Source organism: Bufo bufo, chromosome 3, assembly GCF_905171765.1.
Source record: "Bufo bufo chromosome 3, aBufBuf1.1, whole genome shotgun sequence".
NCBI classification, from domain to species: domain Eukaryota; kingdom Metazoa; phylum Chordata; class Amphibia; order Anura; family Bufonidae; genus Bufo; species Bufo bufo.
This window is the reverse complement of record NC_053391.1, coordinates 85,163,654-85,186,286: the sequence shown is the minus strand read 5'-3', so window position 1 is coordinate 85,186,286 and position 22,633 is coordinate 85,163,654. Positions and strand designations below refer to the sequence as shown.

Genomic DNA, 22,633 nt, shown 5'->3' with positions numbered 1-22,633 from the left:
GCAGCTGAAACTCCACTATGGCCTGCTGCTGCTCGCACAGTCTGTCCAGCATATGCAAGGTGGAGTTCCACCTGGTGGGTACGTCGCATATGAGGCGGTGAGCGGGAAGGCCGAAGTTACGCTGTAGCGCAGACAGGCGAGCAGCGGCAGGGTGTGAACGCCGGAAGCGCGAACAGACGGCCCGCACTTTATGCAGCAGCTCTGACTTGTCGGGGTAGTTGCGAATGAACTTCTGCACCACCAAATTCAGCACATGCGCCAGGCAAGGGATGTGCGTCAAACCGGCTAGTCCCAGAGCTGCAACAAGATTTCGCCCATTATCGCACACCACCAGGCCGGGCTTGAGGCTCACCGGCAGCAACCACTCGTCGGTCTGTTGTTCTATACCCCGCCACAACTCCTGTGCGGTGTGGGGCCTGTCCCCCAAACATATGAGTTTCAGAATGGCCTGCTGACGTTTACCCCGGGCTGTGCTGAAGTTGGTGGTGAAGGTGTGTGGCTGACTGGATGAGCAGGTGGAAGAGGAGGAGGAAGCTGAGTAGGAGGAGGAGGAGACAGGAGGCAAAGAATGTTGCCCTGCGATACTTGGCGGCGGAGGGACGTGCGCCAAACAGCTCTCCGCCTGGGGCCCAGCCGCCACTACATTTACCCAGTGTGCAGTTAGGGAGATATAGCGTCCCTGGCCGTGCTTACTGGTCCACGTATCTGTGGTTAGGTGCCACAGATGGCGTTGCGCAGTGCACACTTGATTTTATCGGACACTTGTTTGTGCAGGGAAGGCACGGCTCTCTTGGAGCAGTAGTGGCGGCTGGGAACAACATACTGTGGGACAGCAAGTGACATGAGCTGTTTGAAGCTGTGTGTGTCCACCAGCCTAAATGACAGCATTTCATAGGCCAGTAGTTTAGAAATGCTGGCATTCAGGGCGAGGGATCGAGGGTGGCTAGGTGGGAATTTACGCTTTCTCTCAAATGTTTGTGAGATGGAGAGCTGAACGCTGCCGTGTGACATGGTTGAGATGCTTGGTGACGCAGGTGGTGGTGTTGGTGGTACATCCCATGTTTGCTGGGCGGCAGGTGCCAACGTTCCTCCAGAGGCAGAGGAAGAGGCCGAGGCGGCGGCAGCAGCTGCAGAAGAGGCCGAGGCGGCGGCAGCAGCAGAAGAGGCCGAGGCGGCAGCAGCAGAAGAGGCAGCAGGGGGAGCCTGAGTGACTTCCTTGTTTTTAAGGTGTTTACTCCACTGCAGTTCATGCTTTGCATGCAGGTGCCTGGTCATGCAGGTTGTGCTAAGGTTCAGAACGTTAATGCCTCGCTTCAGGCTCTGATGGCACAGCGTGCAAACCACTCGGGTCTTGTCGTCAGCACATTGTTTGAAGAAGTGCCATGCCAGGGAACTCCTTGAAGCTGCCTTTGGGGTGCTCGGTCCCAGATGGCGGCGGTCAGTAGCAGGCGGAGTCTCTTGGCGGCGGGTGTTCTGATTTTGCCCACTGCTCCCTCTTTTGCTACGCTGTTGGCTCGGTCTCACCACAAGTCAGTGGCACGACCTTCATTCCATGTGGGGTCTAGGACCACATCGTCCCCTGCATCGTCTTCCACCCAGTCTTGATCCCTGACCTCCTGTTCAGTCTGCACACTGCAGAAAGACGCAGCAGTTGGCACCTGTGTTTCGTCATCATCAGAGACGTGCTGAGGTTGTATTCCCATGTCCTCATCATCAGGAAACATAAGTGGTTGTGCGTTAGTGCATTCTATCTCTTCCACCCCTGGTGAAGAGCTAGGTGGATGCCCTTGGGAAACCCTGGCAGCAGAGTCTTCAAACAGCATAAGAGACTGCTGCATAACTTGAGGCTCAGACAGTTTCCCTGATATGCATGGGGGTGATGTGACAGACTGATGGGCTTGGTTTTCATGCGCCATCTGTGCGCTTTCTGCAGAAGACTGGGTGGGAGATAATGTGAACGTGCTGGATGCATTGTCGGCCACCCAATTGACTAATGCCTGTACCTGCTCAGGCCTTACCATCCTTAGAACGGCATTGGGCCCCACCAAATATCCCTGTAAATTCTGGCGGCTACTGGGACCTGAGGTAGTTGGTTCACTAGGACGTGTGGCTGTGGCAGAACGGCCACGTCCTCTCCCAGCACCAGAGGGTCCACTAACACCACCACGACCATGTCCACGTCCGCGTCCCTTATTAGATGTTTTCCTCATTGTTCCCGTTCACCAAAATTTTGGGAATAGTTTTTCAACCCTGAACAAAAAGTCTGCTTTTACGGTCACTACAAATAACTTGACCAGCTAAAACAGTACAGATTTGGTTGAATAGAAATGTGAGGCCTGTTTTTTTTTTTTGCGCTGTGTGACAGGTATAGGTTTAATTACAGAATCAGACTTCTATCTGCACGGTAGCGTGTGTCTTAGGTTTTTCTGAATGACACTATCAGCACCTTCAATGTAAGATATCCTTTTTGGGATAGATTTCAAGTAGGCCTCATATACCAGAAACTAGTTATTTTGAGAATGGCAAATTTGGGAATAGTTTTTCAACCCAGAACAAAAAATGTGCTTTTACGGTCACTACAAATAACTTGACCAGCTAAAACAGTAGAGATTTGGTTGAATAGAAATGTCAGGTCTATTTTTTAGGCGCTGGGTGACAGGCTCAACTTGCCCCTGATGTAATATATGGCCAAAAAATAACCACACTGTTGATGGTTAAATGCACTTCGGTGACACAGGCTCAGCCTGCAGCTGATGTAGGATATAGCACAAAATAACCACACTATTGATTGTTAAATACACTTGGTGATAGCTCGTGCTGGCGCACCACAAGCCACTAAATGGCCGCCGATCACCCCAGAAAAAAGTGATCTAAAAACGCTCTGGGCAGCCTCAAAAAAGTGAGCAAGTCAATAATAGCACTTCAATGATCCACAGCTGCAGATCGATCACAGAATGAAGTCTTTTGGAGGAGTTAATCTGCCTAATCTCGCCCTAACGTCGCAGCTGCAACCTCTCCCTATGCTTGAATCAGCAGAGTGACGTGCAGCGCTACGTGACCCAAGCTTATATAGAGGCTGGGTCACATGCTGCACTGGCCAATCACAGCCATGCCAATAGTAGGCAAGGCTGTGATGGCCTCTTGGGGCAAGTAGTATGACGCTTGTTGATTGGCTGCTTTGCAGCCTTTCAAAAAGCGCCAAGAAAGCGCCGAACACCGAACCCGAACCCGGACTTTTACGAAAATGTTCGGGTTCGGGTCCGTGTCACGGACACCCCAAAATTCGGTACGAACCCGAACTATACAGTTCGGGTTCGCTCATCCCTACTTATTACATGATGCAAACACAAAGCATCATCTACCTCATGCAGTAACAGTGACAACCCTATGACACCAGCCAGGACCCTCTCAGCACACAGGGTTGAGCCTGGAGTAACGGACAAGCGAGTGTACAGCAAGGCGCATGAAACTGAAAATGCTGCAATTCGGTAGCGCTAAGCCTCGCCCCCAATTCATTTATGGCCAATCAGCATGTTTCCTACCAGTAACCAATCAACGGGCCTGTTAGAGCAGCTCTAACATGAGCTGTACATGAGAGAACCGCTGGGATAGGCTGGGAGCAGCTGCATAAAGGAATTGTCAATGTACACATAGTGGCGGCGCCCGCGGTGATCCGGGGCGCTGTATCTGTTCCTGCTGCCTCCACCTGGATTAATGGTGCGGGTGGCAGGGACTGAACAAACAAGCTGCGATGATACATCATTCGAGAAGAAAGTCTAATGTGTAGAGATACGCATGAAACTTTTTTTAGAGAGTAAAATTGCCTGTAAAGGAGTCTATGACGCTTGTAGGCGTTATTGCGACCTCTGCTGGCACTTTACATTTTACACCCACTCCCAACTTAACCTCAATCATAGTGCTGCTCACTGCAACGCACGACTAACACGTTTATTGGAAATTTGTCATCTACCTTCCAGCAGCCATATTGCTACTGCTCTCCCAATCCAGAAATCCTTGTCATTAGCCGGCGCCTATCTGCAGCACTAGCCTTCCACGGCTGGACATTGATGACATATCGATAGGAGCAGAACCTGCTCCTATCTCAAGAACTGGGCCCCACCATAAATGAAGAGAACACAGTGCATGCGGAGGCCATCCCTCCATTCCAGCGCTCGGCTATTTTTGGAAGTCCCATAGCTGTGAATGAAACGTACACTACGTGTGCACAGCTTGGAGCCCGTTCTTGAGGTACAAACGAGTCCAAAAGGTGGGATCGGCACCGATCAGACATTTATAGCATATCCAATTGATATGCCATAAGGGTCAACCTAAAATGTTTAAAGAGATTTTCCAATTTAGAAACTCTATTATGATATACCCTATAAAGGCCACAGAGAGTTCAGAGGGGGGGGTCTCTGTTCAGGATCCTGATTTCTTTGTTATAATGATTACAATGAGCTCTGGAGGACCTATCCTGCATTACACAGAAAACTCATGGTGTAGAAAAACCACAGTGTAACGCTTAATTTCCCCTGTGGAGGCAGCACTGAGGATCGCGGCATTGCGGCTAAGGGCTCTTTCACACTTGCGTTGTTCTGTTCCGGCATAGAGTTCCGTCGTCGGGGCTCTATGCCGGAAAAATCCTGATCAGGATTATCCCCATGCATTCTGAATGGAGAGAAATCTGTTCAGGATGCATCAGGATGTCTTCAGTTCCGGACCGGAACGTTTTTTGGCCGGAGAAAATACCGCAGCATGCTGCGCTTTTTGCTCCGGCCAAAAATCCTGAACACTTGCCGCAAGGCCGGATCCGAAATTAATGCCCATTGAAAGGCATTAATCCGGATCCGGCCTTAAGCTAAACGTCGTTTCGCCGCATTACCGGATCCGACGTTTAGCTTTTTCTGAATGGTTACCATGGCTGCAAGGACGCTAAAGTCCTGTTTGCCATGGTAAAGTGTAGTGGGGAGCGGGGGAGCAGTATACTTACCGTCCGTGCGGCTCCCGGGGCGCTTCAGAGTGACGTCAGGGCGCCCCACGCGCATGGATGACGTGATCGCATGGATCACGTCATCCATGCGCATGGGGCGCTCTGACGTCATTCTGGAGCGCCCCGGGAGCTGCACGGACGGTAAGTATACTGCTCCCCCGCTCCCCACTACTACTATGGCAGCCAGGACTTTAATAGTGTCCTGGGTGCCATAGTAACACTGAACGCATTTTGAAGACGGATCCGTCTTCAAATGCTTTCAGTTCACTTGCGTTGTTACGGATCCGGCGGGCACCTCCGGCAAATGGAGTACATGACGGATCCGGACAACGCAAGTGTGAAAGAGGCCTAAAAGCCACAGCTGTGCTGAGAAGGGACATTTCCGTTCTCGGCGCAGCCGCGACTTTAAGCCGCCGCTCCGCAATCCTCAAGGACCCTTTTAACAAAGACAGACTGATTTACAGCAGACTGTACTCTGAAGCTCAGGCAACAGACTGTAATAAGCAAAGCATACCCTGCTGACTGGCTGCTAGGAAACTGCAGGGAATTTATTTTGCTTGTAGCTGCCTTGACATCTCTCCTGTTTGATTCAGATTTAAAGGGGTTCTCTGGGTTCTCCTATATTAATGACCTATCCTCAGGATAGGTCATCAATATCAGATTGGCTGGGGTCTGACACCCGGCACCTCCGCCAATCATCTGTATGAGGAGAAGGCGTGTGCAGTGTGCACGTGCCGTCTCCCCTCCTGCTCACCACTGCTTTGCCATGGTCATAGCAGCAGCAGGAAGAGAGACAGAAGACGGCACATGCACACTGTGCGTGTCATCTCCTCATACAGATGATTGGCGGAGGTGCGGGGTGTCAAACCCCGTCGATCTAATTTTGATGACCTATCCTGAAGATAGGTCATCAATATAGGAGAGCCCAGAGAACCCCTTTAAAGAATATATTTCTTAGAGAACACCATATAATGTTGCTGCCTAATATATTACCAGCCCCCCCCCATCCCGAAAACAAGAGAACATGGCAATACAGAGCAATAAATCCCACAAAGTCACATTTCATCAATAGTCTAGCGTGGGGCATAATGAATATTTGCTGATAATAGGTGAACATACTGAATTTAAATGTGGTTTCCAGACAGGAGCTATTCGACTACGACCCCCATCAGTTCAGCATACAGAGTCCAGGACTTACATTGGCGGGTTTCAGCTTATTGATGATGGTGGTCTTCCCACTGTTGTCCAATCCCAGACACAAGACGTGCACTTCCTTCTTCTTCAGGCCCAGCCAGCCTGCCAGCCGGTCAAACAGCCCCATTCTCCTCACGCTGAACCTGACACAAAGAATGACATGAAATCAGACAGTGCACAAGGAGGGCAGCCATGACAGCTGCAGACGGCGTAAGCCTCTTATAATAAAGCTCCTAATGAGGGTTGACAGGGGGGTGTGCCGGGGGCATCCTACCACACATCATATTAACCTTATAACCTCTTCATGCCCATGAAAAGAGCTTTAAACTCCCCCGTCCAACCATCAAATCTCCTTCAGCCACCCTCATCTGTCAGGTGGTGGAGAACTGCTTCTGGGAAAGCTGGGTGAAGACTACCACCGCTATTGGGGGTGTCATCCAGCTTTCCTGGACTCCGGAATGGCAAATCTGATCAGGTAGTGATATGGGGACAGGGAATAGCACCACAGATCTGCAGCGTCTACATGGATGAGGCATTGATTTCAGGGGGTGAATTTTAGTGTCTGCAGTCAGTGATCGGCATGGCAGAGTTTCCAGAAAGAATTTGTCCCTATGGCACTGGCCGACCTGTTACATGTGCACTTGGCAGCTCATGTCCATATGTGCCCGCATTAATGAAAAAAATGATGTTTTATATACAAATGAGCCTCTGGGAGCAACGGGGACGTTGTCATTACAGGCACTAAAGGCTCAGCTCTGTGCTGCGCCCGGCCGATCAGCGGCAGGGGTCCAGCAGTCACTGATAGCCGGACCCCTGCTGTATGCGCCGTCATCGGTGAAGACACTGATGTCGGCACATTAACCCTTGCACTGCCACGGTCAGCGCTGACTGCGGCACATGCGGTATCCTGCTGGGTCCAGGGTGGCCATCGGGTCCCCGAGCTGCTGTGACGGAGACCCGATGGCAGGGAAGGCAGCCCAATGCCTTCCTTAGGCATCGTGGCTGCCTTCCGTGAGAGCCTTTGAGATTCACCCCCCTGGATCTCACAGGCAGGAAGGCTGTAAGTGTAGTACAGTGAGTAATACACTTACAGCCAATGCATCACAATACAGAAGTATTGTCATGCATTGTAAAGGGAATCAGATCCCAAAAAGTTGAAGTCCCAGAGTGAAAAAAAAATAATAAAAAGTAAAAAAAACATTGTTTTCCATAATAAAAAAATAAATAAAGTTTCAAGTAAAAAAAAAAAAAACATCCCTTTCCCAAAATAAAACACATAAAATTGTAAAAAATTGAAACAGACATATTTGGTATCGCCACGTCCGTAAAAATACCACATGACCTAACCCCTCAGGTGAACACAGTCAAAAAAATAAAATAAAAACTGCTAAAAAAACATTTTTTGTCACCTTACATCACGAAGTGCAACACCAAGCGATCAAAAAGGTGAATGCCCTCCAAAATTGTACCAATCTAAGGCTACTTTCACACCTGCGTTCGGGTGTCCGCTCGTGAGCTCCGTTTGAAGGGGCTCACAAGCGGCCCCGAACGCATCCGTCTGACCCTAATGCATTCTCAGTGGAGGCGGATCCACTGAGAATGCATCCGTCTGCCAGCGTTCAGCCTCCGCTCAGTGAGCGGACACCTGAACGCTGCTTGCAGCGTTCGGGTGTCCGCCTGGCCGTGCGGAGGCGAGCGGATCCGTCCAGACTTACAATGGAAGTCAATGGGGACGGATCCGCTTGAAGATGACACCATATGGCTCAATCTTCAAGCGGATCCGTCCCCCATTGACTTTCAATGTAAAGTCTGAACGGATCCGCTCAGGCTACTTTCACACTTAGAAATTTTTCTAAGTTATAATGCAGACGGATCCGTTCTGAACGGATGCAAACGTCTGCATTATAGGAGCGGATCCGTCTGATGAAACATCAGACGGACCCGCTCCGAACGCTAGTGTGAAAGTAGCCTAACCGTTACCGCATCCCGCAAAAAATTATACCCTACATAGGACAATCACCCAGACAATTAAAAATATATATATAGGGCTCTCAGACTATGGAGACACTAAAACATGAGTTTTTTTGTTTCAAAAATGCTATTATTGTGAAAAACTTAAATAAATTAAAAAAGTATACATATTAGGTATCACCGCTTCCGTAAGAACCTGCTCTATAAAAATATCACATCACCTAACCTCTCAAGCGAACACTGTAAAAAAATAAAATTGTCAACTCTCAAGATGAGATCCAAAGAGCTGTCACTATCAGTGAAGCAAGCCATCATTAGGCTGAAAAAACACAACAAACCCATCAGAGAGATAGCAAAAACATTAGGCGCGGCCAAAACAACTGTTTGGAACATTCTTAAAAAGAAGGAACGCACCGGTGAGCTCAGCAACACCAAAAGACCCGAAAAACCACGGAAAACAACTGTGGTGGATGACCAAAGAATTCTTTCCCTGGTGAAGAAAACACCCTTCACAACAGTTGGCCAGATCAAGAACACTCTCCAGGAGGTAGGTGAGGTTTAAAGAGGACCTTTCACCGATCCTGACATTGTGAACTAAGTATACAGACATGTAGAGCCGTGCCCAGGGATCTCACTGCACTTACTATTATCCCCGGGCGCCGCTCCGTTCTCCCGCTATGCCCTTCGGTATCTTTGGTCACTAAGTTATGCTAGGCGGAGATTTCGGTCACTAAGTTATGGTAGGCGGAGTCTGCCCTTGTTCTGCTGTAGCGCTGGCCAATCGCAGCGCAGAGCTCTCTGCCTGAGGAGGTGGTGATGGTGAGTACAATAAAGAATTCAAGAGGGGCCTGGATGTATTTCTGGAGTGTAATAATATTACAGGCTATAGCTACTAGAGAGGGGTCGTTGATCCAGGGAGTTATTCTGATTGCCTGATTGGCAATTTTTTATTTCCCTAAGGCCTCCTGCACACGACCGTTTTTTTCCCCGTTTACTGGCCGTTTTTTGCGTTCCGTATACGGAACTATTAATTTCAATGGTTCTGCAAAAAAACGGAATGTACTCCGTATGCATTCTGTTTCCGTATTTCCATTCAAAGATAGAACATGTCCTATTATTGCCCGCAAATTATGTTCCGTGGCTCCATTCAAGTCAATGGGTCTGCAAAAAAACGGAACACATACGGAAATGCATCCTTATGTCTTCCGTTTCCGTTCCGTTTTTTGCGGAACCATCTATTGAAAATGTTATGCCCAGCCCAATTTTATCTATGTAATTACTGTATACTGTATATGCCATACGGAAAAACGGAACGGAAAAACGGAAACAAAAAACGGATCCGTGAAAAACGGACCGCAAAACACTGGAAAAGCCATACGGTCGTGTGCAATAGGCCTAAAGTGGGGAAAATTGGCTTCTACCTAACAGTTTTTTTTTTGCCTTCCTCTGGGTCAACTTGCAGGATAACAGGCCGAACTGGACGGACAGATGTCTTTTTTCGGCCTTATGTACTATGTTACTATGTATGTGTGTCAAAGTCAACAATCAAGAGAAGACTCCACCAGAGTGAATACAGAGGGTTCACCACAAGATGTAAACCATTGGTGAGCCTCAAAAAACAGGAAGGCCAGATTAGAGTTTGCCAAACGACATCTAAAAAAGCCTTCACTGTTCTGGAACAACATCCTATGGACAGATGAGACCAAGATCTACTTGTACCAGAGTGATGGGAAGAGAAGAGTATGGGGAAGGAAAGGAACTGCTCATGATCCTAAGCATACCACCTCATCAGTGAAGCATGGTGGTGGTAGTGTCATGGTGTGGGCATGTGTGGCTGCCAATGGAACTGGTTCTCTTGTATTTATTGATGATGTGACTGCTGACAAAAGCAGCAGGATGAATTCTGAAGTGTTTCGGGCAATATTATCTGCTCATATTCAGCCAATGCTTCAGAACTCATTGGACGGAGCTTCACAGTGCAGATGGACAATGACCCAAAGCATACTGCAAAAGCAACCAAAGAGTTTTTAAAGGGAAAGAAGTGGAATGTTATGCAATGGCCAAGTCAATCACCTGACCTGAATCCGATTGAGCATGCATTTCACTTGCTGAAGACAAAACTGAAGGGAAAATGCCCCAAGAACAAGCAGGAACTGAAGACAGTTGCAGTAGAGGCCTGGTAAAGCACCACCAGGGATGAAACCCTGCGTCTGGTGATGTCTATGCGCTCCAGACTTCAGGCTGTAATTGACTGCAAAGGATTTGCAACCAAGTATTAAAAAGTGAAAGTTTGATTTATCATTATTAGGCTGCATTATAGTTCAGAAAAAATTCTAAGTGTTAAAGTTAATCAGACGGATCCGTCCAGACTTTACATTGAAAGTCAATGGGGGACGGATCCGTTTGAAATTGCACCATATTGTGTCATCTTCAAACGGATCCGTCCCCATTGACTTACATTGTAAGTCTGGACGGATCCGTTTGGCTCCGCACGGCCAGGCGGACACCCGAACGCTGCAAGCTGCGTTCAGGTGTCCGCCTGCTGAGCGGAGCGGAGGCTGAACGCCGCCAGACTGATGCATTCTGAGCGGATCCGCATCCACTCAGAATGCATTGGGGCTCTACGGATCTGTTCGGGGCCGCTTGTGAGGAACCCCAAACGCAAGTGTGAAAGTGGCCTCATTCCGTCCCATTACTTTTGGTCCCGTAACAAGTGGGAGGCACATATGCAAACTGTTGTAATTTCTACACCGTTCACCTGATTCGGATGTAAATACCCTCAAATTAAAGCTGGCAGTCTGCAGATAAAGCACATCTTGTTTGTTTCATTTCAGATCCATTGTGGTGGTGTATAGAGCCAAAAATGTTAGAATTGTGTCCATGTCCCAATATTTATGGACCTGACTGTAGGTGCGTCTTATAGGGCGAAAAATACGGTGCAGCAGAGCCCCAGTCAGTTTATATAGTCGTTATATCAGCACCCCCCACCCCACCTGGTCCCTGGGAAAATTGTCTTGCATGAAACTGGTCCTTTGTGCAAAAAAGGTTGGGGACCTCTGCCCTACATTGCTAGGTAATAAATGCATCCCTGGCAGCTGGACATCGCCATGCTGGATCGGCCGCAGTGAGGTCTCTGCGTTTTTAAGTACAGTCTGCTGTGTTCTTGTCAAAAATTCATTTTGGAGCCCGGGGAACTCTACCTCACTTTGTGAAGCGGGGCCCCCACTAACTATGTAGGAAGCGGTGGACTTCCCCTTTAAAACGACTTGCCCCTGTGACACTTGTCTCAGGGCTGTGGCTGTCACATCTCTCAGAACATTCCATTATTGAAACGTGGCGGGGGGGGGCGGGGGGGGGGTGGGATGAGGGGAGATCTGCAGCAGAAATCGCATCCCGTACTGAAGTATCAGTATACAGGCCGCCAATAACGCGTGCATACTGGAAGTAAATATCGCTTTCCGGCACAGCCGTCACCCGTCACGTACCTTACAGTACAGTTCCACACCTGAGGAACCAACGGACACCGCTGTATACACCGGAAGCGGCGGACTCTATGGTAACCCGGCAAACACTTTCCTGCGTCCCAAAACCACGCCCCCCTCTGACGGTGTCCAATCGCTGCTCTCGTAAGAATCTTCCAATGGCGGCGCCGCTCTCATGTATACCCCGGCGGCGAGGCTGTGTGAGCTGCTGCTGCAGTCAAGCTACACGGCCGGTGACTGCTGGGACTTGTAGTTATTCTGTTAATAATGGTTCTCTCAGAATTGGAGATAGACCTCCTATGTACAGGAGTTCCAACATTGATTGTGTTGGGTTCTTCCTTAGTGAAGTCACTGGTGGCTGTAGCTGTAATGTGAAAAAATGAGGGACAGGCCCTGCAAAACACTGTAAACGTACCCAATGAGAGTTTTGTATGATGGGGGTTGTTGTTACACTACTGATAATCATGCAGCTGGTGCCATGGGGTGGATCCGGGTGATGGAAAGTAAGCCGCTTCCCTCAGTTTGCAACTGTCCCGGATTTGCAGGAACTGTCCCACTCCCTGGTTTTCAGGCTACTTTCACACTGGCGTTTTGGCTTTCCGTTTGTGAGATCCGTTCAGGGCTCTCACAATCGGTCCAAAACGGATCAGTTTTAGGCCTCATGCACACGAACGTTTTTTTTCACGGTCCGCAAAAACAGGGTCCGTAGGTCCGTGATCCGTGACCGTTTTTTCGTCCGTGGGTCTTCCTTGATTTTTGGCGGATCCACGGTCATGAAAAAAAAGTCATTTTGGTGTCCGCCTGGCCGTGCGGAGCCAAACGGATCCGTCCTGAATTACAATGCAAGTCAATGGGGACGGATCCGTTTGACGTTGACACAATATGGTGCCATTTCAAACGGATCCGTCCCCATTGACTTTCAATGTAAAGTCCGGAGTCCCTTTTATACCATCAGATCGGAGTTTTCTCCAATCCGATGGTATATTTTAACTTGAAGCGTCCCCATCACCATGGGAACGCCTCTATGTTAGAATATACTGTCGGATATGAGTTAGATCGTGAAACCTCATTTCCGACAGTATATTCTAACACAGAGGCGTTCCCATGGTGATGGGGACGCTTCTAGTTAGAATATACTACAAACTGTGTACATGACTGCCCCCTGCTGCCTAGCAGCATCCGATCAAGATGGGAGGCCGCACACTGGCCACCAATGTTGTTAATGCTATAGAGGGAGGGGGGCCAATGATTGCCACCAACGATTTATTACAATAGAGGGAGGAAGGGGGGGGGGGGGGCGCACACTGTGCCACCAACGAATTATTACAATAGAGGGAGGAAGGGGGGGGGCGCACACTGTGCCACCAACGAATTATTACAATAGAGGGAGGGGGGGGGGGGGCCGCACTGGCCACCAATGATATTCAAACTGGGGAGGGGGGGGGGGGGTCTGCCCCCTGCTGCCTGGCAGCCCTGATCTCTTACAGGGGGATATGATAGTACAATTAACCCTTTCAGGTGCCGCACCTGAAGGGGTTAATTGTGCTGATCACGGCCCCCTGTAAGAGATCGGGTGCTGCCAGGCAGCAGGGGGCAGTCTTGTACACAGTTTGTAGTGTATTCTAACTAGAAGCGTCCCCATCACCATGGGAACGCTTCTGTGTTAGAATATACTGTCGGTTCTGAGTTTTCACGAAGTGAAAACTCAGCTTTGAAAAAGCTTTATGCAGACGGATCTTCGGATCCGTCTGTATAAAAACTAACCTACGGCCACGGATCACGGACACGGATGCCAATCTTGTGTGCATCCGTGTTCTTTCACGGACCCATTGACTTGAATGGGTCCGTGAACCGTTGGCCGTGAAAAAAATAGGACAGGTCATATTTTTTTCACGGCCAGGAAACACGGATCACGGATGCGGCTACAAAACGGTGCATTTTCCGATTTTTCCACGGACCCATTGAAAGTCAATGGACCGCGAAAAAAAACGGAAAACGGCACAACGGCCACGGATCCACACAACGGTCGTGTGCATGAGGCCTTACCCTAATGCATTCTGAATGGATAAGGATCCGCTCAGAATGCATCAGTTTACCTCCGATCAGTCACCATTCCGCTCTGGAGGCGGACACCAAAACACTGCTTGCAGCGTTTTGCTGTCCGCCTGATGAAACTGAGCCAAACGGATCCGTCCTGGCACGCAATGTAGGTCAATGGGGACGGATCCGTTTTCTCTGACCCAATCTGGCACAATAGAAAACGGATCCGTCCTCCATTGACTTTCAATGGAATTCATGAAGAAACCGTCTTGGCTAATTACAGATAATACAAACGGATCCGTTCATGACAGATGCATGCGGTTGTATTATTATAACGGATCCGTTTTTGCAGATCCATGACGGATCCGCCCAAAACGCGAGTGTGAAATTAGCCTAACGATGTTTTGGACTTTTGACTTTCAGGCTCCATACCTTACAATCCACTACAGCTTCGAACGTGAGACTACCCTCATTTTGTAGACAATCATCTTGGCTATCTGATACATAAATTGGACTTGTAACTATTTAGCATATAATTAGTTATGTAGATTCTTATCATGTAACTGCATTGTTACTGTTTTGCTCTTAAAAGTCTAAATTTACATTTTTATTATTTTGTTAGTATTTTGTAAATCCACCTTTGGCTTTGAACACTGCCTGCATTCTTCTGGGCATGCTCTCGATCACTTTCAAGCATGTCTCGACCAAAATCTGTTTCCAGGTCTCTTCTACACATTCCCAATGTTGGTGCATACTGGTCGACACACTTGGGTATGAATACAGCTTTTTCTTCAACTCTACCCACAAGTGTTCAATTGGGTTGAGGTCTGGGGACTGTGGGGGCCAATCCAGCACCTCTACTTCATTGTCATTCAACCATTTCTTCTCCAATCTCGACATATGCTTCAGGTCGTTGTCCTGCTGGAACACTATTTCGTCCTTTTCATACCCATAGTACTCAAGTGTAAGAAGTAACTTGTCTTGAAGGATACTCATATATAGAGATGACCAGTTCGCACTGTTTGCCCGCGAACACATGCGATCTGCCATCTTAACTGACAAGTCCGGCGAGGCACAGGGAAGTCCTTACCTGTGCACGAGCCGGTCTGAAATGAAATGCGGTCTCCGGGAGCAGGCAGTTCAGATAACAGCCTCCGAGGGCCGTTCTCAGAATTGCCTGCTCCCAGGGACCGCATTTCATTTCAGACCGGCTCGCGTACAGGTAAGGACTTACCTGTGCCTCGCCGGACTTGTCAGTTAAGATGGCAGATCGCATGTGTTCGCGGGCGAACACTGCGAACTGGCCATCACTGCTCATATATAGCTCAGCATTGAGACCACTATCAATCCTGGTCAAGTATCCAACGCCTTTGGCTGTGAAACAACCGCATACCATAAGGCTTCCTCCACCGAACTTGACAGTTTCTTAAATTTTTCAATCCGTTAGCCCTCTTTTCCACCTACCAGAGCCCAGTCTAATGACTTTCGTCTCATCGCTTCCAATCTTCCACTGTCTACTGTTCCTACTTTTTTGAAAACTCAAGCTGACGCTTCTTATGACAATATTGAAGTCGAGGCTTCTTCACCTTTTTTCGGGCCATCATATGTAATGTGCGTCACATGATGCTTGCATGGACATCTATGATCTCACTGGACAAGTCACCTCCACTGCCGTGTTTGTCACACCAGAACTGATAGACCTTGTGATGACCCGACTTGTTGACTCCGATACTTTGCCTTGACGTCCACCTCTTGGCTTTGGAATGGGTGGACGGACTTCATTCCTTATTCTCCCATCTGTCATGGCACTCACATAATGCAGTTTTCTTGGCCGAGATGCTGCTATCGATGAGCTTGGATGATGCTGTTTCTCTTTTCTTGGGAAATCTTCTTCATGGCTGCTCCTGGATTCAAACCAGTGACCTTTCACTTAGGAATCAATCTAATAACACACTGAGCTATTAGGGAATGTGGGATCAGTTGTAATTTGTGGTGCACAAGAAGAAAAAGATTGTTCCACCTCCAGGAGCAAAACAGTGACAATGCAGTTACATGACAAGAATCTGCATAACTAATTGTATGTTAAATAACTCCAATTTATGTATGACATAGCCAAGATGATTGTCTATAAAATGATGGGAGTCTCACATTCAAAGCTGTAGTGGAAGTCAAAGTTCAAAACATTGTTACCCTTTTGCTCGTCAGTGTAGTTTTCCAAGTGTTTTAATAGTTAAAAAAAAAAAAATTATTTTTTTGTGTCCTATGCTGACCTCCTTAACTTTTTATATGTATGTCTACGGAACTGTGTGAGAGCTAATTTTTTTCAGGGTGATTTGTAGTTTCTATTGATACCATAATGGAGTGTGAATTATTATTTTTTTCGCACTGTTTCTGCTATTTTTTTCGGAGGTGAAGTGGCAAAAAAATGTTGAATTGCTCATTTCGTTTTTTTTTCTGTTTACGGTGTTCACCATATGGGATTAATAAGTTTATATTTTAACAGATTGTGCCTTTTGGGACGCGGTAATGCTAATTTTATTTTTATTCAGGAGGGTGGTTGATTTTAATTTTAAGTAATAGAAACCAGCGGCTCAACCTATAGACCGGATGGAAACGGGTGCTCACCTCTCGGTCCACCCAGACCGCACGGTAGACAAAAATTAGTAATAGAGAAATGAGGGGCACTCCGGATAAGGGAACAAAAGGCGGTAATTAAGATAAAATATTTAACAATTAAAATTTATTACATATAGCACACATCACATCCAATTGTCATGCATAAAAACATCAAATCAATAGCAATGAAGATAAAAGGGTGGGATCCTGAAAAACTGTTGCACATGAAAGTTCAAAAGTTCATGGGACACTGCCCACAATGAGAATGAGTCCCAGCAGGTAATGCAGTTCCAGGAGCATGTGGATAAATGATACCAAATAGAGATAAATTGCCACACAATGTCCAGCCTCAAAAACCTCCAGGGCAGGAAAATAGATGTTTAGACCAAGTCCTGGAGATAATCACTTAGCAGATATAGCACAAATGTAGCAGATTGTAGCGCTTTTCAAATGTAGCAAAAATGATAGCAGTGAATGCTTCTTACCATATGCCTTCAGTGTGCTCGTTATGGTAAAGCGAGGTAACAGCCAAACACAGCTGAACGCGGCGTCCCACGTAGTATAGAGTCAGAGCGTGACGTCTCACGTGACTCACCAGCTGAAGCTGTAGTGGCGTATCTTGTTATGCTTGCAAACACCTCAATACGAGACTGGCTCTGCAAATCACCCCAACCGACGTAGTCACTGCTCGGTCACTTGTGATACTTGGGGGAGAGAGAAGGCTCACTGTCCTGACTTGGCCAAACGCGTTTCAGGGTATACACCCCTTCGGAAGCAAACTCATTCTCATTGTGGGCAGTGTCCCATGAACTTTTGAACTTTCATGTGCAACAGTTTTTCAGGATCCCACCCTTTTATCTTCATTGCTATTGATTTGATGTTTTTATGCATGACAATTGGATGTGATGTGTGTTATATGTAATAAATTTTAATTGTTAAATATTTTATCTTAATTACCGCCTTTTGTTCCCTTATCCGGAGTGCCCCTCATTTCTCTATTACTGATTTTAATTTTAATTTATTTTTTTATATTTTTAATATATAATATATATATTATAAGATATTTATTATGTTACTATAGGAACATAGCTGTGGCAGGACTTGGATTCTTAGACGAGCCAGACGCAGCCACAGCAACTTGAACGGCTCCCTCGATCTCAATCAACGATGGGGAGCCGTTTAGGCCCCTGGAGCGCAGCTCTTCTGGGGTTCCACTGCTCAGATGCCATGGTCACAATTGATCACGCCATTTGAGGGAGGTTAAATGTCCATGATCGGCATTATCGCTGATCATGAACATTGCCTCCAGTTGTCTGCTGTGTAAAACATCAGGCACCCAGCAGCTAAGGCGGCCACTTGGCTTCATAAAATTATCAACATAAATTATAATGACTCGACCAATTAAAGTCATGTATACCACACTGTGAATGTTGCAGAAATAACACCCAAAAACAATGGCACCATTGCAGTTTTTTTTTAACCACACACAAAAATATACAATTCCATTATTTTTATCTCAAAATGCTACCATTAAAAACTCATCCCACATATATGAGGACCTCATATGGCTATGTTCAGTTATGGTCCTTCGTGAATCCTCAAAGGGAATCTGTCACCAGGGCCATGGTAAAACCTTCAGCTTGCACCAGGCAGTGTAATTGTAATGTAATTAGGATATAGCAGTTAACAGGAACAGTGAAGGTCAAGAGATGGTCTGGTAGACTAAGAAATAATTCAGAGATAGCTCCTCATAGGATTGTTAGAAAGGCAACTCAGAACTCCCGCTTGACTGGAAAAGATTTAGCAGACTCTAGAGTTGTGGTACATTGTTCTACTGTTCAGCGACACCTGCACAAATATGGTCTTCACCGAAGAGGCATCAGAAGAAAACCTTTCCTGCATCCTCATCACAAAATTCAGTATCAGAAGTTTGCAAAAGAACATCTAAACAAGCCTGATGCATTTTGGAAACAAGTCCTGTGGACCAATGAGGTTAACCCCCTTCTACCGTGTGCCAGTTTTCACCTCCCTGACCAGGCCATTCTTTGAAAATCTGACATGTCAATTTATGTGGTAATAATTTTGGAACACCTTACTTATCCAAACCATTCTGAGATTGTTTTCTCGTGACACAATATACTTCATGACAGTGTTAAATTTGAGTCAATATATTTCATTACAAAATTTCTCTTCTTTTTGCAGATTTTCCATTTTAATCTATTTTTGTCCTGTAAGGCAGCAAGGTTTAACAGCAAAACAAAACTCCATATTTATTACCCTGATTCTGCAGTTTACAGAAACACCCCATATGTGCTTGTAAACTGCTGTATGGGCACAAGGCAGGGCCAGAAGGGAAGGCGCAACATATGGATTTTGGAGGTCAGATTTTGCTGGACTGGATTTTAGGCACCATGTCACATTTGAAGACCCCCTGATGCACCCCTACAGTAGAAACTCCCAAAGTGAGACTCTATTTTGGAAACTGCAGGATAAGGTGACAATTTTATTAGTACTATTTTGGGGTGCATATGATTTTTGATCGCTCGATATTACGCTTTTTGTGAGGCAAGGTAACCAAAAAATGGCTGTTCTGGCACCGTTTTTGTTTTTTTATGGCGTTCACCTGACAGGATAGATCATGCGTTATTTTTAAAGAGGAGGTTGTTACGGACGAGACGATACCAAATATGTGTTTTGTTTCAGTTTTACATAATAGTAAAATCATAGTCTCTGATTTTATTAACTAATTTCAGCCACTGGTTAACGTGGGGAGGGGTAGCTGCAAACCAAGACCTGGAGATCAGGAGACGGGCCAGAAACATAACCCTAGTTCAAAGGCACTGCTCTGGCTTCTGGCAATTTAGAGCAGACAGATCCCCAAGGATCCATAGCTGAGGCTGGCGAGGGAGCTCCATCTGCAGTCACCGCACAAGAAGTTCTTGTATTGCTCCCCAATAACCATCTAAAAGGGGGCAATCCCAAAACAGATGAAGATAGTCTGCATTCGGGCTCCCGCAACGTATGCAGTTGGAGTTATCTCGTAGTCCACGCCTCTGAAGCCACACCAGCGTTACATATATCCTGTGCATAATATTAAACTGAACAACTATGTGGTTAAAACTAAAGGAAACCAAACCCATATTCTTCAATACACTTTCCCAAGCCTCAAAAGATAGGTTAGGGTAAGTGAGTCTCCAGGACTTTTGTCCAGGCGAGAGACAATCCAAAAAACGTGCCCTAATTAAGTGTTTATAGCAATAAGCTATCTTAGCCTTAATGTAGTTCTTTTTCTTTATTAGGCTGTGCAAAAAACTCGACGTGTCTATACTTAGTAAAGTTCTATCCACGATACTACAAAGTGCCAATCGTAACTGAAAATATCTAAACCAAACAATTTCTCCTGTGTTTTCCTTCTGCACGATCTCCTCAAGAGAGAGGATCCGACCATCACCAACTACCTGCGCTATATAGTGAATATTCTTAGACCTCCAGTACTGCTGCCAATCAAAGTCCCCCAGCACTGGAAGTCTTTGATTTTGCCATAGTGGAGTGCAAACTAATGAAGATGTGATAGAAAGCCAGCTCCTGATCAATTTCCAGGCCCTGGTAACAAGCTTAACAAAACTTCCAAACTCCTGCCTCCGACTCATTAGGCATCCTGACTCTAAGGCCTCATGCACACGACCGTTGTTGTGTTCCGTTCCGCAAAATGCGGTTCCGTTGTTCCGTGATCCGTTTCCGTTTTTGTTTCCGTGTGTCTTCCTTTATTTTTGGAGGATCACCAGACATGAAGGAAAGTAAAAAAAAGTCTAAGTCAAGTTTGCCATGCAAATGATAGGAAAAAAACGGACGCGGATGACAATCTTGTGTGCCTCCGCGTTTTTTCACGGTCCCGTTGACTTGAATGGGTCCGCGAACCGTTTTCTGTGAAAAAAATAGGACAGGTTATATTTTTTTTACGGACTGGAACCACGGATCACGGACGCGGATGACAAACGGTGCATTAGCCGAGTTTTCAACGGACCCATTTAAAGTCAATGGGTCCGCAGAAAATCACGAAAAACGGAACAACGGACACGGAATAAAACAACGGTCGTGTGCATGAGGCCTAATAGAGTAAAGAAGTCAAGAAAACCAAATTGATCCACTAATTTTTTACATAAGGGGCTGGTCTCCCACTCATGAAAAAAAACATAGCTGAGACGCAATAAAATATCCCCTGAAACTGGGAAGGTTCAAACCCCCCTGTTTCAGCGGCATTGAAAAATAATCCAGTTTCAGCCTTACCCTCTTTCTCCCCCATAACAAATCATTGATCATCTTCTCTATCAATTTAAAGAATCAGGGAATTTCGGAGAACATAAAGCAGTTGGGGAAGAACTATCATTTTCACCAAGGAGACCCTAACTCCTCTCGAAAGGGTGAACCGATGCCATATTTTAATTTTAGATCTAATCTTCACAATGGCCGGAAGTAAATTAAGTTGAACATAGTCCTGAATATTAGCAGAGACATTTATCCCCAAGTACTTCATGGAATCCTCAACCCCCAGGTCCAGAGGTAGATTCTCCACTAACAATTATGGCTTATCTATAGGGAGGAGGGTAGTTTTGGACCAATTTACCTCCAGGCCCGAGAACCTGGAGTACAATTCTACAATCTTCATAACTTTTGGCAGGGTAATATTGGTCTGTTGCATAAAAAACTGAATATCGTCTGCATATAAAGAAATCTGATCATAATCTCCCGCAATCCCGAATCCAAGAACCCCGGAGTCCTGTCTGATTTTTATGGCCAGAGGCTCAATATAAATGTTAAATAGGAGTGGCGAGAGAGGACATCCTTGACGGGTGCCTCTCCCCAACATCAAAGTCCTAGTCAGGGTCCCATTGATCCTTAGATTAGCCGAGGGGGATTTGTAAAGCAAACGGACCATGGCTATAAACCTTGGACCAAATCCCATTCTTCCCATCACCCTCTAGAGGAAACTCCACTCAACCCTGTCGAAGGCCTTCGTGGCATCTAACGACAGGATCGAGCGGGCGGTCCCCCCGGAGGATTGAATATTAGCAAACAAGCGATGTATATTATAATGGGTACCCCTCCCGGGCATAAACCCATTTTGGTCTGGGTGAATTAGTGATGTAATCACCTTGGAAAGTCTGTTAGCCAGGACCTTGGAGAGCAGCCTAATATCGGTATTAAGTAAAGAAATAGGTCTATAAGCACCCATCTCCAAAATATCTTTATCTTTTTTTGAAATTAAAACTATCAGTGCCTCATACATGGAGGTCGGGAGGTCTTCTCCCTGCAGCCCCTTTGTAAATACTTCTAAAAGATACAGGGAGGACTATATCCCCATATTTCCTGTAAAATTCATACGGAAGGCTATCCAGCCCCGGGGACGAACTACCCGATATTGACCCAAGGGCCAAATGGATCTCCTGGACAGTTATCTCCCTCTCCAGCGAGACCCTCTGGCCTTCTGAAAGAACCAGAAAAGAAAGACCATTCAGATAAGCGTCCACGAGGCTGTCTGGCACAGCAGGAGCCGCCCTGTTGACCGAAAAACCTGAGCTATACCCTCCAAATCTAGTACGATCCTACCGTCAGGCCCACGAATGCCAGTTATTTCCTTCCTCCTGTTCTCTTGTTGCTTAACTATCCTAGCTAAGAGCCTGCCTGGTCGTCCTGACTCCGAAAAATATTTCTGTCCCTTAAAAAACAAACTATGATGGGCCTTATCCAAGAGAAAATTTTTAAGGTCCTGACTGGCTTTCTGCATTTTTTCTCTATTTTGTTCAGTTTTTTGAATGATGAACTGCTCCATAGTACTAGCCACTAGGTTAGTTAATTCCTTCTCTCTTCTCTTGAATGATCCTCTTAGTGCAGAGATATTGCTGATAAACAACCCCCTCATATAGGCCTTCAAGGTATCCCATACACAGCCAATACCAGCTGAGGGGTAGTTAATCTGCCAAAAGGAAGTTATCTGTTTTTTGATAGACTGATGGTCATCTATTATAGCCAACCAATATGGGTTCAGTCTAAATAACGAGTCTGATTTGACCTGACCTGACCCTACCAGAATTTCTATTGAGAGGGGAGAGTGATCTGAGAGAGTTCTCATTCCGTATTTAACTGATTTAATATTTCTAATATTGTCTCTATTAGTCAGTGCCAGGTCAATCCTGGACATTGACCTCCCTCCATTGCTAACACATGAGAAGGCACTCTTTTCCCTCCCCACATACTCCCACACATCCACAAATCCCGTCTCTCGGCAGAAACGTGACAGCAGCGTCTCAGTCCCACTAGATGTGGTGCTGGGATCTGCCGT

At 46.5% G+C, this 22,633-nt stretch overlaps 1 protein-coding gene across 2 annotated transcripts in view; it reads right to left on the bottom strand.

Moving 5' to 3' along the window:
• The window catches only part of ARL6 (ADP ribosylation factor like GTPase 6), a 270,741-nt gene that overhangs the window by 93,410 nt on the left and 154,698 nt on the right, over positions 1–22,633 (bottom strand). Inside the window, exons 1-2 of one of the 2 annotated variants that reach the window (XM_040423275.1) lie at positions 11,641–11,748; positions 6,189–6,327 (exon numbers count right to left, since the gene is read on the bottom strand). In XM_040423275.1, coding sequence (XP_040279209.1) covers positions 6,189–6,311 — 123 coding nt within the window. In that variant the 5' untranslated portion in view covers positions 6,312–6,327; positions 11,641–11,748. Of the gene's footprint in view, positions 1–6,188; positions 6,328–11,640; positions 11,749–22,633 lie in introns of those variants that run through there. The other variant, XM_040423274.1, reaches the window with a different exon arrangement.